General features: G+C 44.9%; 1 protein-coding gene across 4 annotated transcripts in view; it reads right to left on the bottom strand.

The window, feature by feature from the left end:
• The window catches only part of Cfap61 (cilia and flagella associated protein 61), a 217,993-nt gene that overhangs the window by 51,583 nt on the left and 149,867 nt on the right, over window positions 1-16,543 (bottom strand). For all 4 annotated transcript variants that reach the window (XM_013512185.1, XM_013512187.1, XM_013512188.1 and 1 more), the window contains 3 exons: window positions 6,099-6,391; window positions 2,409-2,736; window positions 1,202-1,293 (listed from right to left, as the gene is read on the bottom strand). In XM_013512185.1, the coding sequence (XP_013367639.1) occupies window positions 1,202-1,293; window positions 2,409-2,736; window positions 6,099-6,391 (713 nt within the window). The remainder of the gene's footprint in view (window positions 1-1,201; window positions 1,294-2,408; window positions 2,737-6,098; window positions 6,392-16,543) is intronic.

Below are 16,543 nucleotides of genomic sequence, written 5' to 3'. Positions count from 1 at the left end.
GATACGAAGTGACTGGCTTGCTCCAGTGTCATGAAAGTAGATGTACAGGTCACCTGGACACTGATAGCTTGATGTCCTTCAGCAGGTGAATGGATAAGCAAGCCATGGCGCATTCAGACAGCCCAATATTACTCAGTGCTGAAAAGAAACGCATTATCAAGCCACAAAAGACACGGAGGAAACCTGAATGCATGTTGCCAAGTGACAAGAGCTAATCTGAAAAGAAAACAGACTAATTTCAACCATGTGACACTGGGGAAAGGAAGAGCTATGGAGATCTTGGGATGGATGGAGGGAGGGGTGAGGCACAGAGGATGTTTAGGGCAGGGAAGTTACTCCATGATCCTGTAATGTGGGCCCCTGCCATCAAACATTTGTCAAGAGCCCTAGGGCACAACACCGAGAGTGAATCCCAGCATGAAGCCTGGGTCTGGTTGATAATGGAGTGTCAGTGCAGATTCTCCAGTTCTAACAAATGTAGCGCGCTTGGTGGGGTTGCTGCTAACGGCAGAGCCTGTGTGTGTTGTGAGGTGGTGGGGATGGTGAAAGGGTCTGTGGGAAACCTATGTACCTTCTGCTCCACTTGTTATGAACCTAAAATTCCTCTGATAGTGAAATCTACTGAAGAAAACTTATTGGTTTAAAACAACAATAACTTTAATAATCTTAGATTTGGAGAATTAGAAACTGGGCATGGCTTAGTTGGGAGGTTCTGGATCAAAGTCTCTCGTACATTTTCAGTCAAGATGTGTGTAGTCTGCGGTTGTCTAAAGACTTGATGGGCACTGTAAGGCAGCCACTCATATGGGTGAAAAATCAATACTGGCTGGTGTGGCGGCCTCAATGCCTTACTGCAGGACCTCAATAAATGGCTGCCAGATGACCTCACAGCATGGTGCATGTGATCCAGGAAGGCACAGTTGGAAGCTCTAGCATGTGCCAAGACCTACCCTTTGAGGTCACACACTATCTTTTCCACAATAAACCTGTTGGCTGCACAGGTCAGCCAGCTTAGTGTGGGAGGGGACACAAGGGCACGAGGATGAAGGATTCTTGGAGGCCATCTTGGGGGCTGATGCCACAGTGGGTTTCTGATGTGTGAACAAACACATTCCATGAAAGACCTGAGTAAAGAGTTTCATCCTCTTATAGATACAGTGCTATGCTTCAAAGTAAAGTAAAACCCGAGAACAATACTTACAAAATCAGACTGTGCCTTCTGCACCTCTAGAGGAGTGGTGATAGCCGGCTTGGTGATGTGCAGGTAATGGTAGGACCCGGGAAGAATGCCCCCTGGAGGAGAGGGCAAGATTTCCACATTTGAAATGAGTTGCTGGGGAGGGGAGGAGCAGACTTTATATTTTCAGCACAGGGCAAACAGAGACATCTATAATGCGTATGCTACTCACACTTTCTCAGTGCAGTACTGATAATTGTCAGGGGCTCTCTGGGTTGGTTGTGCCTTATGTAATCAAATCAATGTGCAGATGACATCACACCCCATAATAGAGCCTCTTGTGCCCCAAGATGTGCCAAGCTGACCCTATGTGTCCTGGGACTTCCCACAGCTCCCAACACCAAACCTATACCTTCAAAACCAGATCGAGACCTCCAGGGGCCTTGGGTGTTGAATGTGTTTCCAACCCCCTCACATCTCCAATATGTGACCGAAATATAAAACATTGAACTTTATAAGGAATATTGACAAAGGACTTTGCTCAGTGCTTTAGAAAACTATTGCTATCAAATTCTAAATATTTCTGGGCTGTCACTAAGCCCGCACCTGATTTCTGACATCCCTCCATCCTGCTGCTTTGGATGGCTAGAGGGGCTGCTCCACGGCCCCTTGGAAGTAAATATACAGTTGTGTAAAAATGTGTGCTTTTCTGGGCAGAACAGCCATAACCTTCAAAGACACCATTTTTAAAGGTCAAGGAGTCCTGCCTTGCTTATCACATTACCTCTTTGAGGGTCAACAAGGCTTAGCGGGTGAAAGTAGATTGTTTTATAGCTGCAAACAGTTGAGCACTCATCTACTAAGATAGCAATAAAGGCTTGGGCTGCTGGGGAATGGGGGTTCTGGGAAATATATCTGAGAAACCACCGGCTCTGAGCCTTCCAGGGAAGGTCTGGGTCATTTCTAGTCTACTTCTTTATCTGTCAGTGGGACCACAGTCAGGATGTGGCCTATGACAAATGCTCAAGATGCAAAGGGCCCTAACAGCAATAATGCCAGGAGCCTAATGAATGCCCAAGAAGGGAGATGTGCCCCTCTATCCTCGTGTCAACCCCCTGGGGGACTATGGAGCCTGCATGCATCACACCTAAGAGAACCATAGCAGCCATTCTCGGTCCTGGCCAGATCCAGCACGTGGAGTCGTGGAGGGAGAGAGCAGCTGCTCACACACCTTGGATCTTGGCTCCCTTGTACATGGGGATGAGGCGGTCCAGGTCAGCTGGTGGCTCTATCACAGGCTCAAGGGTTGGATCAAAGAGATTGAGCATAGTGGCTGCCAGCTGAAAGCCCACTTCTTTGGAACTGAAGTTGCTGTGAGTCCAGTCATTTGCATAGTATCTGTTGGAGAACTTGGTGAGGGGTCCGGCGGCCCTGATGGCAATGTCATTGGTGTGGAAGTTGGTGTCGATCACAAGCCGGCCGTCATAGACGAGACAGGCATCATTCAATGCTTTGAAAGTTTCATAGTCCACGTTCTTCTCACAGAAGCTGAAGAACATCTATGAAGGGAAAAATCATAGCATGACTCTGCGCTCATTCTTCACACATCTTCTCAAGAGCAGGAATCGTCTCCAGTTATAGAAGACATCATAAAATAGTTAATAAATAATCATAAATTACTTATTATTTTGCAGATTTGAAAATCTACTAAAAGTGTGTCATAATTTTGTGGTCTATGTGTGTGTGTGTGAGGAAAATCCAGAGCCAACTCTGTATTTAATGTGAAAGTCAGAAAGTTCTCTCCTGAGTGATGGAACATAGCATGGGTGTCTATTTTTTCCACTTTTATTTAATATTGCACCTGAGGCCCTAACCAGTAGAATCAGGCAACTAGGGAAAATAAGAGGTCTAAGTATCAGATAAGATGTGCAGCTGCCCTTATTTGCTTATAGTTTGTACATTTAGAAAGCAGCTACCAGAATGGAAAAGTTCATTTAGCAAAAGCTTAGATTATAATGTTTATATACAAAATCAATTGCATTTTGTGGGGCTGGGGATTTAGCTCAGCGGCAAAGCGCCTGCCTGGCAAGCGCAAGGTCGTGAGTTCGGTTCCCGGTACCGGAGAAAAACCAAGAAAAACCAAAAAAAAAAAATAAAAAAAATAATTGCATTTTGTATACTGTCAGTGAGTGGTTGAAAATTAGACAATCCATTTATAATAAATTTTTAATTAAATAATAAATTAAAATTTAAATAATCTATAATAGTTCAGAACTTCACAAAAGAAGATATATCAATGACCAATAAATATGTGAGAAGATTCCCAACACCATTAACCATATTACGAAAGCACAAATTAAAAACATAATGATATACCACATCTCACTCAGGAGAAAGGCTAAAATTAGAAAGACTGACACTACTAAGTGTTGGCTAGAACACTGGAGTACCTGGAATTCTCAACACATTGCTGGTGAAAATGTAAAAGAGTACAGCTACTTTGGAGAGTAGTAGATAGCTTTTTTTTTTATTTTAAAGAGTAAAAGAAGGATAACATAGTAATAGGGGGGCTTACTGAATTACAGACAAAGTGGTAGGAAATTTTCAATGGTTGTTGTTTTACATATTGTTATCTACAAGATAGTTTCTCAGGAAAACAAATAGACAAATAATAGTGAGTTACAGACAAAAGTGGTAGGTTATTATCAATGGTTGTTGTACTATACTTTGGTATCTTCAAAGTGGTTTCTAAAGAAAATAAACAGAGCTATACATGAGTAACCAATTGAGTAGGTAGCTTTTTAAAGAGGCAAACATTCACCTACCATGTGACCTACCCATTCTTTGGGAACACAGCTAAGAGAAATGAAAATTTGTTTACTCAAAAATAGGTGAAAGAATAGGGATAACAAACAAATGAATAAACAAAATGTGATATAAAAACACAATAAAATACTACTCACCAATGAAAAAGGAATGAACTGATACATGGAGCTATATGAAATCTCAAAACTCACTATGCTGAGTAAAAAAAGCCAAATAAAAAATTAGGGCACAGTGTGTGATTCCAGTTACAAAAATTGTCATTAGCAGTTACATATACCATCTGCTTTAGTTTCCTGTGGTTACTATAGCAAAGTACCACACAATGGGAAGCTCCAAACTACAGAAATGCATTCTCTCATAGACTGGAGCCTGGAAGTCAGGATCAAGGTGTGATCAGGACCATTCTTCCTGCAAAGGCTCCAGGGAAGGAGTTAGACCCTGACTGGCTCTGGTGGCTGCCCTTCAGTGATTTATGATTTCCATCACTCTAACCTCTGCCTCTGGCATCACACAGCTGCTTCCTTGTGTCGATACATCTCTCTCCAGAGAAGAATACCAGTCACTGGATGGAGGTTACACCCCAGTCCAAGATGGCCTTCTTCCTACTGATCGCATCTGCAAAGACCCTACTTCCACATAAGCCACAGTCACTGGTGCCGAGGGTTTCTGCAAAACATGGTCTGGGGGCCCACAACATCCTCACCACTGTCAAGAGGCAAATTCATGCCCACTAAAGGTCACCCAACACCCTGAGGGCGGCTGACATCCCGATCTCTCTCTTTTCATTCCTCATCTCTCTAAAGTACCAGGTGCTGAACAGATGATGAAATTAGGACAGATGATGAAAGAAAAATGGAAATTAGGGAGTCAAGGAGCCTGGGATGATCACCCGCAGAGACCATTCCCCATGACATGCAGCAGGATGGGGAGAAGGGATCCAACAGCACAGAGCAACTTCCCAGGCACAGGTGCATCTGACCACACTGCTGTGGGATGAAGGCTTCTCAGGAAGCTGTTCTGGATCAGGGCAATTAAGAGCATTTGCAAGACATTTTGCCCCGATTCTGATTTTAATCTGAACACAGCAGCAAAGGTTGGGGGCAGAGGATCCCATGGGGTTGGGGGAGATTTTCCTGGGCTTCTGTCTTCTCCCAAGGATATACACTGCCCTCCAGGGGTTCCCTGGGATGAACTTGGCAAGTTTCCAGGATCATCATTTTGGAGGGAAAAAGTGAGGCAAGAGCATTTTGATTTTTCTATCTTAAATAGGTATTACAAATGCCACCCATGTGAAGACAATATCACTTTTAAAAAGAAATGGAGTTTTGTCTTTTTTGCTGCTATATCCATCATACCTCTGACATGGCCTGAGATCTACCTACACGGTGTTCAATAAACATTCGCAAAATAGATGTAGAAACCAATGTACTAAAGAGTGGAATATAAAATTCCTGTGGCACTCAGGCAGCATCAGGCCCAGGACAGGGCGGGTCTCTAGAGAGGGTGGCCCTCCTCAATCCTCAGACCTCCTTCTGTGAAGAAGCAAAGGCTAATTCCCTTCCCAGTGAACGGGGGTGGTGTGGTGACTGGCCCCCAGCAGACAGCATAGCACATGTGACGCCACATGCCTTTTGAGGACAGGTCATAAAGGGGACACAGTCAGCCTCTCTCTTTCTCTTTCTCTGTCTGTCACTCTGTCTCTGTGTGTGTGTGTGTGTGTGTGTGTGTGTGTGTGTGTGTGCTTGCCCTTAGAACTAAGCTGTCATAGTGCCAGGAAGCCCAGTGCCATAGATGGGCCACTTACAAGGGTTCTGGCTAAAATCTCAGTTTAAGATGATCTGCATCAACAACCACACGGGAGAGTGCATGTGCCTTCTGGAAGGTGCTCCCAACTCCTCCCACTGACTTCACTTGCCCCAGGGAGCTCTGGTGAGAACTGCCCAGTTGGGCCCACCTGGAGTGATTGTTGTTGTTCTGTGGCCCTGAGTTGGGAGAGACTCACTGTTGTTCTGGAAGAGTCAGAAAACAGAACCCCAAATCTAAGACTAAATGTTCCCTGCCCGGCAGCTGGGTGGATGGGTGTGCAGGGACTTACGGCGCACTGAAGCTGGAAAGGCTTGGTGGGTGTGGTGAAGCTGGCGCAGTGGATGGGGTCGGGGTGCAGGCCCTGGTTCCACTGGGCCAGGATGGCGTCCCGGAAGGTGGTGACGCCAGCCGCTTGCAGCGCCTCCTCCACTGCACTCTCCACCGCGTGGTTGTTGATGCAGGGGACCATAGACTTGGGCGGGGTACACACAAGGTAGATGCAAGAGCCTCTCACGCCCAGGCTTAACAGTGTTTCCACAGTGGTGTAGGTGTCGATCGTATTCCCGTAGACAATGACATTCCCTGGAAAACAAGGGAGGAAAAATGCTAAGGCACACAGTTAAAAAACCAACTTATTAGTCAAACGCTAATAATGCCGGATTGCTCTCTGTAACCCTCTCATTTTTCAGCTGCAGGAAGCCAGCAGTGTTACCTAGCAACAGTGACCAAGATAATTTAGTAAAGAATTGGCACAAAACATCCCACAAAGTAGTCAAGTACTTCTAACACAGAAGTAGGACATTCATTTGTGTTCCTATAACTTGAAAGTTGAAATTATGCTGAGCGAAATGGCCTAGAATAAAACCTTTTATCTTGTTTTTGTTCCCTACTTGCCCCGCTTATTAAGGAAACAAAATTACTGAAGTTTGCCATACCTGTGTGTTCTTCCTAAGAGATAAAAGAACAGTGTTTAAAAAAAAAAAAACTTATGCACCTCATGTCACTGATATTTTAATCTTTAAAGTCAAATTGGGTTAACTTCAAGGACATGATTCCTTTTTTTAGAACTATGGGCTGCTTTTCAAAAAGTAATTTTATAAAGATTCCAATTGTGAGTTTTAGAATGTAATGTGTCCAGACCTAGCCAGAGGGACTGAAGGGTGTTATTTTGCTCAGCAAATACAAAGTCATAAAACAATCTTTTGTTGTTGTTTTGAGACATGGGTTTGCTATGTAGTTCAGGCTGGCCTTGAACTCGCCAGACGCATGGTAATCCTGAATCAGTCTCCCAAGTGCTGTGATTACAGGTGTGCACCATCATACCCAGCTTAGCTAGATTTCTCTTGTGTAAGAGCATTTTGATAGTAATAGTCTATATTATTTACCTTTCTCAAAAAATATTATAGAAGTAATTACAAATGCTACTCTATTATTTCATCAATTTTAAGGTCATTGACTCTGTAAGAAAAGTGTAGAACATGCTCTTTTCATGTTGGATCAGCATTTCTACCTTTTCACAAACAGAAGACTTACTGTAGACTCACTTTCCAGGCATGCTGTAACAATTTTACCACATCCATCGCTATTTTACACTGGTTTATAAAAGAGGATGAAAAGGAATTTTACAAGGCAAAATAAATGGCAAATTTATTGATTCAATTTGGTGGAATAAATTATGCAAAACTCAACTGCAATCCAAAATTAAAAGGCAATGCAATAGCTTGTCTTATGGGCTTAGGAAAAATAAGGCAGACTAACTTTCAAATGGCTTCTCAGAGGGTGACCATGTCTCGGAAGGCCCATGCTCCTGCTCCTGCTCTAGGGACTTAAGGACAGCACTGGGCAAGGGAGCACAGTCCTCCCTTCCCACCACACTAGGGTGATGCAGTCTTCTCCCCATTGGAGCTGCAGGAAACATTCCTCAGCGAGCTGCGATTTTCTTGGCTGAAAGAGTCAACATTTTGCTTAAATTATGGAGGCTCCCACCTGCTACAAACCATGAAGCTTGACTGTCTGGCACAACAAAGAGCCAGCCTACTAGGACAGCTACCACCTGGCCCTTGAACTGTTGAAGGTTTGAGGTCTGCTGCTCTTTCATGACGTCTGTGCCAATACAGGATTCTTTCTCTTGAACAAAGTGTGGCATGGAGCCCTGCGCAGCTCTGTGCTTGATATTTTTCCAGGCTCCTCCATGTTTATTGTGAGCATCAATGCTAGGGACAGGAAATATACTTTATAAAGTCTCTAAATTTTAATTTACATGTTTACTGATAAATATTGTAATTTCTCAACAGTCTTGGCTCTTGCGTAAGTCAGCTGGGAAGTGATGGATATCACTGTGATGAAAGAGAAAATCAACCTCTAAGAAGGACAGCGTGGCTCACAGTTTTAGATGAGGCAGTCCATGGTTGCTTGGCCCTGGTCCATGGGGAGGTGACCCATCATGGTAGGGAACTTGTGGCAGGAGAATAAAAAAAGAGAGGTGCAGCCTAGACCCCATTTTCCCCTTTAAGGGCACTTGCCCAGGAACTTAGCTTCCTCCCACCAGGCCCCAGCTTCTGAAGATTCCAGCACTTCCCAAAGTGCCACAGGTGGGGACCACACCTTTAGCATTAGACTTTGAAGGATATTTAAGCTATCTTTAACTTAAAGCAAAGTTCCTTAACAAAAATATGAGACTTTGTTCACTGTAACAGTCAGCCATTGCCACAATAATACTGTGTAACAAATAACCTCTGTAGTGGATTGACAACTGGTTGTCAACTTATAACCCCCAGCTGAAATGAGTTAGCATGGTGCTGGATGTGGGAGGCCCACCTGAGGGTTGTTGCCAACAGCATGAAAGGCAGAACTGGAGAAGAAGTTAGGCTGTTGGGAACTGAGAGAAGGCTGTTTGGAGCTGGTAGAAGCTATAAGGAGATATTGGTTCTTTTGGAGGAGCTTGTTATGCTACCTTTCCTGATGAACTTGGCTGTTTTCATGCTGCAAGGAGCTCAGGACCTTGTTGGCACTGAGAATGGATTTGGTTCACTTTGGGGGTGCCCTGGTCCTCACTTTGAGCATTGCTTCCTGGTTCCAGAGGGGAAGATGATGCACTGCTAGTCTCCTGGAGAAGCTTGTCTCATTGGCTTTCCTGATGGGAACTCAGCTTTCCTGATCAGCGAAGGAGCTCCAGACCTCACTGTTGCTGAGGATGACTATGGTACTTCTCAGGGGAGGTCTGGTTCTTACTTTGAGCACTGCTTTCTAGCTCCAGTGCAGATCACTCATCTGCTAGCATAGATCATTCATCCCGCTAGCACAGACTTTCTAGCTTCCACCACTGACCTTTGGACTTCCCCAGTGCAGATCTGTGAAACAGGCCTGCATGAGATATTGTTATGGGTTCTAGGCCTCCAGTTTGACTTGTGGGAGTCATTATTATTGGCTCTAGGTCTTCAGCTGGACTCATGTAGGACATTTCCATGGGATCCAGGCCATCAGCTAGATTCCTTGGTCTCAGTGTGTGGACAGATTTTCTGCACTCTCTTGTATATCATTCTCTGGGTGACTATTATAGATAATCTTACAAAATATGTGTCCTGTATTATATTGCTCCCCTTGAAAATAACTCCCAAACTATAACAACCTCAAAATGTCAAACAACATTAATTGTGTTGTGGGTTAATGCACATATTCATGGAAAGCTGGTATTAGCTGATCTGGCTCCACAATGGGCTGAAGTCTGCAGCAGTGTACATTTTGTCTTTGTGGACTCAGGTGCAGGGCAGGGCAAGCACAATCCTCTAGGTCTTCATGCACTACAGCCACACCCATGGTCAAGGACACTCCATCCATCCACTGTGTCCATGAATATTTGCTGAAGAATAGTCCCCCCTATCAGTCATATGTTAAATAACAGCCTACGTAATTTCATCTGGAACTTTCCATTCAGACATGCCCTGATTTATTTCTCTAATTAATGCCCTGTATTTCTCTAATTAATCACAAAACAGAGCAGAGCCTCATTACAATCCTGGTCAGTTGGTGAATAAATCAGGACCTATAGGTCGCATCAAGTCCCCTAACAATATTATGACATGGTAACACCCTGATGTAACAAAGTCAGTCTCTTCTTTACCAGTTCAGTACCTTGCATTTTACAGGTTTCCTCTCTATGGATCACTCCTTCTATTATTTTTTTGCAACTGCAAGTTCACCATTGCTCACTTTTACTTTGAACAGAATTTTTTGACTCAATTAGTGTTTATCTTGTGACTCTAATATGCCAAGCACAAATTCAGCACTTTCATACACAACCCCTTATTACTATTATCATCAAACCAGTAACAATATTAACAATAGCAATAGCTTCATTCCAGTGTCCATAAGTAATTTTTTCACAAGCTGACATAAAAAATGTAAGCATGGTAAAAAATGATCGTAGAATAACCAGCCTTATTTTGGGAAAAAAAAAATCAGTAGACAAAATCTTGGATTATTCATTTTGGGACAAATTAACCCAGGCATAAAAATACTTCTTCATTTATCAGTGTAATGGTTCTAGCATGGATGGGTTGAAATGTGAGCTCTAGAAACCCAGTGTCAAGGTCTCATCATGCTTGGACCGCAGCAGATGGCCCAGCCTCCAGCCTGCTGAGGCCCCATAGGCCTGGGTGGTGTCTATCTTTCTGTCTGCTCCTATGGGAAGATGGTCTGTACTGCCAAAACTCTCTCTAGGCTTAATTCATCACCAGGCAATGTTGGAAGTTAAGGCCTTGTGGGAGGTACCGGATGATGGGGCAAGGTTCTCAGAGTGGGCTAATGCCTTCCTCATGGGAAAGAGTAGCCATGACTGGAGTCTGCACTCTTTTTCTCCCTTCCATACTCCCCCACTTTTCCTGCCACTTTCTGCCATAAGTTGGAGCAGTATGAGGCCCTCATTGGATGTGGCTTAGTCAATCCTGGGCTTCCCAGCTTCCAGTACTGAGTCAAAATAAACCTCTCCTCTTTATAGGTTGCCCCATTTTGAGTATTCTGTTATAGTACCAGAGAGCAGGCTCAGACATCTTCCCAGTACTCACCACAGCCTCCATCTCTGGGCTTCTCTGGGAGCTGATGGATTTGTGCTGTCAGCTCCCTGCCCATCCTTCCCATACACCACCCTGGAGCCTCACACAGTGACTGGCATTGTCACGGTGGATGTGACAGAATGCTTCTTCACCGGACACATGGATGAATGCTTGGCATTTATCAGACTGCTGCTCCTACTGCTTTCCCCTTGCTAACAACCGAGCTTTTGCGCCCTCTAAATATCTGGCACAAAATGACCTCACTCTTGCCAGATTGTCCTGCTACCTCTTTCTACTTGGTATTCACTATGAGGTTGGCAGTATAAGAAATATCGAGCCGCCAGATGGGTTGTACACTTGGGTTGTAAGATAGAAACATGTTCCCCTAACAGCATTAGGTCTGGTTTTTAGGTTTTTAGTTTAGCTCACAAAATCCTTCGTAATCCCAAATGTAACCAAAGTTGTGTGTGCCTATAACAGATTGTAGGTAGAAAATAATACTCCTGCCATATTGGTGGCATTTAAACTCAGGGAAACAAGAAATCATATCCTTAACACATATTTAAGGAAAGGCAGATGTTGAGCAGATACAAGGACAGGTTTGTAACTGTGCAGAAATTGTTAGAATTTTGAGTTTGGTGGCCCCGGGTCTCTTTCAGATACAGATTTGATTTCCAGTCTCAGGACTTTCTTATATTTTATGTGGAAGTTGGCAGTTGTATGATTATCATGCTGCAATGATGAGGTCAATTTTGGCTGAATCAAGGTTGGAAAGAAACAGAGAAAGAAAGGTAAGCAGAGAGAGAGAGAGAGAGAGAACAGAGAGAGCTTCAGAGAAATAGACTTCCCTTACTCCCTGTGTAAGAATTAAAAATCAGGGGTCAGAAAGTGGCTGTGAAAGTGTAGAGGGGATGAGCCAAGGGGAATGAATTATGACCAGAACAGGGGACACCAGTTGGCCTTGACCAAGGGGGACATGGGGCTAACAAAAGTATGGGCATGGGCTGGGTGGGCTCTGTTGGCACAGGACGCCCTGCTGGCCACAGAGGGACTAAGACAGCCCTAGCTGGAATGGGATCCACAATGCGTGCTCTTTGGTGGCATCTACTAATAAGCAGAAAACTCCATCTAGTTAAAAACACGTTAGATCAATGTATTCCAGCAGCTGGTGCCTTATACCTCATAGGGTCCTTGGAGATATTCAGAAGGAGCCAAAGAGTTGAGGGGCTTCTTCACATCCCTGGGATGCCACATACACCACCTTGATATGTGCAGTAGGGATGGGAGAAAACATGAGGGCCAGAGGAGTCCTCTGTGCACCAGTTTCCTGCTAAAGGGTCTCATCCCTCTGTCCTTTCCAGCTTGGCTCATTTAATGCCTAAGGTATGACCACTTTGTGCATTTGATCTAACAAGTGACACAGGTAGGGGTTGGCAGTTGGCTGACCAGGAAGTGGCAAACAACAGTGGAAGATTAGCACACACCGGCATGGAGCAGAGGATGACAGGACACAGACACAGTAGTTTCCATGGAAGCCAACCATGCTGTCTCTTGGAGGAGAAATGGTGCATTACAAAGGCACAGATCTGCAATGGGAAGCAGCGACTGAGGAGAGCTGGAGAGAGCCTGGGAATGGATGCAGCTGAGGGAACACAGTGGTTCTCTCTGCAGCAAAGGTGTCTCAGGAGGAAGGAGGGCCCGCAGCTGACAGGGTGAGGGAACATGGGGAGACATGGGGGTGCCACTGCGGACCCCACCTCGGGCCGGACAATGGAGACTCACCAGCTCACTGGTGTGGATAGAAAAGCGGTTTTTGCACTCTGAAACACACTCTGTGAAGAGGAATGAATGACACAGCAGCAGCTAAGTATGGTGGTGGGATTTTGATGTATCAGCTATAGGAGGCACTCAGGTTCAGGGGAAAGAGTCATGTCGACAGGGTGGGGACTTATCCTGCTTCCTGCAGACAGTAAATAACACTTTTAGGGGACAGAAAACTCACCAGTATTTAAGGGTAAAATGAGTTCATAGCAATGAAAAGCAAAGCAGGTCTCTCTGTTACATTCAAGAAATAAAATAATGGGTTTTTTAAATTCTTAAAGTAATGGAGCAACTGTTTTTCTTCTTTGTTTTTTGTTTTTTGAGACAAGATCTCAATAAGTAACTCAAGCTGGCCTCAACTTCCTGGCGATTCTCCTGTCTCAGCTTCCCAAGTGCTGTGATTACAGGTATAATCTGCTACTACGCCCAGTTTGAAAGCAACCTTTTTAAGAAATTATTCTCATACATGCCAGAAAGGCACTCTATTCTTTTAACTGATTGTTTTAACCTCAAACCACTGGGAAAATGTGTTTGCTACTGCCTCATGATTTCATCCCATACTCTGCAGATGAAAGATCCATCAGTGAGAAAACAAGGGCTTGGAAGAAGGTGAGGATTTAATGACCCCGAGGTCTGGTCATCAAATTAGATCTCAAGAATATCGGAAAAAGATTTGACGATGTATGCATGTAGTTATTCATATGAACTTTTCTTCACAGCTATTATACTTTTAAGGTCAGAAGAAACAAGAATTACAGACTACATTTTGTACTTTGTGTATTTTAGTTGTTGCTATGCATATTTATCCAGTCTGCATATTTCAAAAATACTTAGATTTGCTTGCACCACTTTAGAAGTGACACACAGTGGTTATACGTGACCTTGCTCATCCTCAGGATGGGCCCATGAGATGGGTTTTCTTATTTTATCCAGGAAACTGAGCACAGAGAGGTTGGGAAATGAGCTCAAGGCCACACAGCAAGTGGGTGGAGTGGGCAGCACTCGGCTCCAGTGGGTCTGGATTCAGAACCAGCACTCATACCACTGCACTGCATTTGCAGATGCAATTTCAGACAGAGATCATGAGATTAAGTATGACCTAAATACTTAAAAGCCACCAGGCCCACAAATAGAGAATGCTCACTGGTGCTTTCTATATGTCAAAGCCTGAAATTTCCATGACCCAGCCCCGACCCACTTTGCTCTGCCAAATAAAAAGGGGAGAAAACATCAGATACAACAGGACAAAGGCTTTGTTGGTGACTCATGCGCTGGAATGTTACTGTTTAGCTTCTCCTCAAACATGCTTTTAATAAGGCAGCAAACTATATTTAGCTAAGGATGAAAATAATTGATCCATTTCAAGCCATTAAGGTGGTTTGATATTGTTACATTACTTTCACCCTACTTTTCATTTTCATGGGAAGTCCAGCCGTAATAGCGGATGAATTTCAATTCATTCAGTTAATGCCATCAACCTCTGGCTCCTGTGTCTCAGACTGCTGGGTCCTCCCAGACCCCAGCTGATCCTTGGGTTCTGTGCAACTGAGGGTGGGTAGGAGCCCATGACATTGTGGCTTAGGGTGCCTTACATCATCGAGCCCAGGACGCTGTGTAATTCAGTCTGGCCAATTCCATTGCAGAACAACTGTGTTCCCTTGCAGAGACAGAAGACAGTGAGCGGACACCACACTTGGGGCTGTAGCTTTGTATTTCTAGTGGGTAGAACTGAGGAAAGGCCAGTTCCTCTTAGGGACACACCTCATGTGTGCTACCCAGCATCTGCATCCTCCAGAACAATCTGTCCACCACCGTCAAATCCCTGGGCACCCCCAGGGCTCTGCGTGGTCCCTGATGGACAGGCAGCCGTCACAGCCTCTCCCTATACCCCACTTACCACTATTCAGAATAGGGGGGATTAGCACTGAGCAATTGAAGGCGAACACTCATGAAAATGTCCCCCTTGTTGCTGGCATCGTCAGGGTGACGCAAAGAAGATGGAGGTTTCTCTCTCCATGCCAGACTCCTGGTTCCTGGCTTCAAATCCCCCTGTAACACAAGCTAGATGGCTGCGCTCGTAGGACCACCAAGTGGGACAGGTGACTGCTCCCAGCCATCCCCTGTGTTGGTGTCTACCCCACTTCTGCTGGCCACTGCCATCCCGGGACCCACACTGGCCCTCGTTCTCTGCCAGCTCGGCACGGCAGACAGGAAGATGGCTCCCTAAAGCCACAGTGTCACCCTCTCTCTCCTCACCTGCTCCTCGTTTCCTAAAAAGAAACCAGTTAAACATGGACTTGAGGGGTGCTGGAGTCCTCCCTGGTGTCTGCTCTCCATCTCTGCCTTCAGCCCCGCTGTCCCTCACAGGATTGGTGCCCAGCCGAGGTGCCAGCCTGTTGTATTTGGAAACAATTCCAACGTCCCAAGCTCTCTCTCCACTTGCTTATCCTGCCCTCACTCCAGGCTCAGCTCCAATCTTTCCTCTGAGAAGCCTTCTGCAAACCTCACAACCTCCAGGGTTGTGTCACAGGCCACTGTACTTCTACATGGCTTCCAGTGTACGTGGGTTTCCATCCTGTGTGGAGACTGATGTCCTTGACTCTGTGACACCCCAAAGGCAGGGCTGGGACCAGCACTCCGGGGAACCCCATCTGTGTGGAGCAGGAACCCATGTGTGCAGCGGTGACTGTACCATAGTCCCCAGGCTGCAGGTGACACAATCCAAGACCCCAGGGGATGCTTGTGACTATATGGATGGCCACAAAACTCCTCGTTTAACAATTTAACAACAATGTGGATTTATGGCCCATCTTCCTGTGTGTGCGCACACAGTTCTGCATATCTTTTTGACAAACCTCAATGTCTTTTTTTGGGTATAGACACCTTATTTACACAGTACTGTAATTTTTGCTAATTGTACTGTACAGTACAGTATTGTAGTTTTATGTTCTGTTACACATTACAGTGCTGCATGTAAGAGTTCTATAAATAAAAGCAAAGTCATCAAGTTGGAGTTGCCTTTGACCATTTCTTTGTTCTGAATATTGCAATGTACATAACATGTACAACTCATTAATGACCAACTCACTTAATGACCCAGGCGCAGGACTGGAACTCGGTCATTAAACAAGGAATCTCTGTACTGGTTTTCCTAAGCATATGTGGCTCCGACAAACTCTTCCTTTGCACTTAAGACAGCACTTTGGGGCTTCTCTTCTGCCTATCTGAATTGCGATCATCATTATTTGACAACTTTGGGGCAATTATTAAATAAAATAAGGGTTATTGGACAGAAGCCCTGGGCTACCACAATTGATCAGATAACCAAGACGGTGATGAAGTGACTAACAGGTGGGTGGTGTGTACAGTGTGGATTCAACAGACAAAGGAATGACTGGTGCTCTGTCTTAGGTGGGCTAGGGCAAGATTTCACTATGATGCCTGGAGCAGCTGCCACTTAAAACCTATGGACTGGGCATTTGTGAAAGGAGACCACAAGTATTCTTTCTTTGTGATTTCTCTGCCATCAGCTTCAACCTCAGGAGTGTGTCCTGCCACTTTCAAAGGCCTCATCTCAGTTAAGATGCTCTGTTATCCCAGCACTCAAACATCAAAACAAGGTTAGAGCACTACACACTGCAGGACGGCGTGCAACCCTGAGACCACTGCTTATTTTGTGCTGAACCACTGGCTCCTGTGCTTTTAGGGAGCTGAAGCTGCATTTGGAGTCTGGGCTCAGGGAGATGCTAGTGATGCGTCCCAAATTCTGTGGACAAAGCAGAGTTTGGCAAAAGCTGTTTGTTACCTATTTTCGAAAGTTCTGTAAAGTTTAGCTGGCACACAGTCACACCACTCACGTACA

The sequence above is a fragment of the Chinchilla lanigera genome, unplaced genomic scaffold (genome assembly GCF_000276665.1).
Source record: "Chinchilla lanigera isolate Chin_1 unplaced genomic scaffold, ChiLan1.0 scaffold00014, whole genome shotgun sequence".
Lineage (NCBI taxonomy): Eukaryota > Metazoa > Chordata > Mammalia > Rodentia > Chinchillidae > Chinchilla > Chinchilla lanigera.
This window is presented reverse-complemented; position numbering and strand designations above follow the sequence as displayed.